Raw genomic sequence first — 2451 nt, forward strand, 5'->3', positions numbered from 1 at the left:
TGCACAGGGATGTGAAAGGGGTTTGGGGCACTTTGGGCTGGGGACCGAGCCCCCACGCTGCCGGGAATCCCCTGTGCTGCTTTATCTTCCCTAATTTCAAACAGAATTTGTGAACCGGAGCAACATCACGCGCAGCCACCAGTGCCTCCAGGGCGCGTGCGGGCAGATTGGTCCCACTGGGATCTTGCCAGCTGGGGCTGGTGTCACAGCCCCCAATTTGGGTGAGAGCATCCTTGGCAGCTGGCGGGGCCGCAGGCCGCGGCAGCGTGGGTGCCTCCCTGCTCCGCTCCCGGCCCCGTGCTGGGGCGGAGGCCTCGGAAAAGGGGAAAATCAAGTTTTTTAATTCCAGCCTCTGACTTGCGGGGAAGCCCAAAAGCGAGAGAACTGGCCGGCGGTTGCTCCTGCTGGTGCTGCCCTGGGGTAGGAGGAGGCATGGGGCTGGTGACGGCACGGATCCGGCCCCGGCAGAGCATCCTGCCGCTCGTGCCTTCCCTCCCCGCGGCTGATTCACCAGGAGGAGCTGAGACCGTGGGTTTGCCCTGGGCTTCACAGTGCCCTGGTTGGGTCGTACCCACTGCTGTGGGGCTGCAGCTCCCCAAACACCCCTCTGCCCCAAAGCCAGCTCTGCCTGGGTACCACCATGTCCCCATCCCTCACCCGTTCCCCTCCATCCTGCTCCTCCTGGATTTGGGCATCACCTTCAGCTTTGGCTAGAGGAAAAATGGACTGAACTCATCCAGCACTGCCCAAAGTTTGGGGGTTGTGATTCCCCCCCCAAGACAGCCAGGCTGATAACTCTGGTTATCTCCCTGCATCGGAGGAGGTCACCCAGCCCCGCACCCTTTGGGCCACCCTACCTTCAAGTGTCCGGCGTGCATCTGGGCTCGCTCGCACATCTGAAGGAAGTGCTTCACGTTGGTCTCATCTAAAATGATGTAAACTCCCACCTTCCTCTTGAAGCCCGCATCCAGGAGGTCCTTAAAGATGTCCACGTCGGTGAACATGTCCATGACCACCGCGATGACCTGGGGAGGGGAGAAGAGAGGTGAGGCAGGGGGGCACGGCTGGGTGACAACCCCAAGGTACAGCTGGAACTTGTTCTGTGAGAGCCGAAGCAATGTGCTCTCCCTCTCTCTCTCTCTTGGAGGCTGGGATTTGGTGTGGGGGAGCCCGTGGTCCCCCCAGGCTCTGGCCAGCCTGGGGGTGGGCAGCAGGAGCCCCCAGCCCCATTCCTCTGCTGTCACTACGGGAGGTTTGGTCTCCAGTGGGGACCCATAGCGTAATATACTTCTGAAAAACTGATTTCTGAGGGCAAACCTGACTTTCTGGCCTTTAACAAGCTCCACAAATTTCTGAGTCCCTTTTCTGGGTGAGAAGGTTGGTGTCCCTTTGCCATCAGCCCTGCCCGTGGGGAGCAGCAGGAGGGGAAAGCTGCAATGCAGTGATGTGTGTGTCTGTCTGTCTGTCCGAGGGCACGCTGCAGGGGTGGTTGCTGTCTCTGGGGTTATCGTGCATGCTTGTGTTGAGAGAAATCATATAGAAAATAGCTGGAAGTGACTCTAAGCTTGGTAGAAAGCATCTGGACACCCCTGAGGTTCTTTTAGGAGCTGAAATGACTTCTAATATGTTTTAAAAAACATGCCTGGCTGGAAGCTGATGGGGTTGCTTGAAAGCTGCCGGGAGTTTGCAGCTCCCAGTGCCTGCGCCCAGGCTCCTGTTCCAGTGATGGGGCTGGGTTCAAGGTCACCTCTGCATCATGGGGCCAGAGCAGAGCTCTGGGGACAGGTGGTGTTTCTGCCATCAGGGCTGCTGGCATGTCTCTTCGAATGGCCGGGAGCATTCCGGGTGCTCGAGGTGCTGCTTCTGCTGTGCAACCCCCTGCAAGCATCCCTCCTTCCTCCTGCACTGTATGGGAGCAGAGCCGTGCGGTGACAGTTGGGTTTGGCACACGGCAGTGTCATTGTCCCTTGCAAGCTGGAGCTGCCTTTGCACCCAGGGCGTTCACTGCCGTGGTGGGGCCGGGGCGAGTCCCGGGTGCAATAGGAAGATGCGTCTGTGCCACATCCAGCCGTGCTGGGGTTTTCCTGGGATGGCTGCCGAGCACCAAAGGTCACTCCACGCCTGTGGATTTTTGCTTTCCTGGAACTGGCATCGCCCATGACACAACGGTGAACAGCAACGGTGCCGCACGGGACACAGACCTGTTGGAGTGGGTCCAGAGTTCCTGGGATGGCTGCCGAGCACCAAAGGTCACTCCACGCCTGTGGATTTTTGCTTTCCTGGAACTGGCATCGCCCATGACACAACGGTGAACAGCAACGGTGCCGCACGGGACACAGACCTGTTGGAGTGGGTCCAGAGGAGGGACAGGGAGATGGTCCGAGGCTGGAGCAGCTCCTGTGCGAGGACAGGCTGAGAGAGTTGGGGGTGTGCAGCCTGGAGAAGAGAAGG

At 59.4% G+C, this 2451-nt stretch overlaps 1 protein-coding gene across 1 annotated transcript in view; it reads right to left on the reverse strand.

Moving 5' to 3' along the window:
* The window catches only part of FAM83G (family with sequence similarity 83, member G), a 17504-nt gene that overhangs the window by 9174 nt on the left and 5879 nt on the right, over positions 1-2451 (reverse strand). Inside the window, exon 3 of the mRNA XM_010081148.1 lies at positions 858-1025. Within this exon, the coding sequence (XP_010079450.1) occupies positions 858-1025 (168 nt within the window). The remainder of the gene's footprint in view (positions 1-857; positions 1026-2451) is intronic.

This window comes from Pterocles gutturalis, unplaced genomic scaffold (assembly GCF_000699245.1).
Source record: "Pterocles gutturalis isolate BGI_N339 unplaced genomic scaffold, ASM69924v1 scaffold8314, whole genome shotgun sequence".
In the NCBI taxonomy this organism is placed as follows: domain Eukaryota; kingdom Metazoa; phylum Chordata; class Aves; order Pterocliformes; family Pteroclidae; genus Pterocles; species Pterocles gutturalis.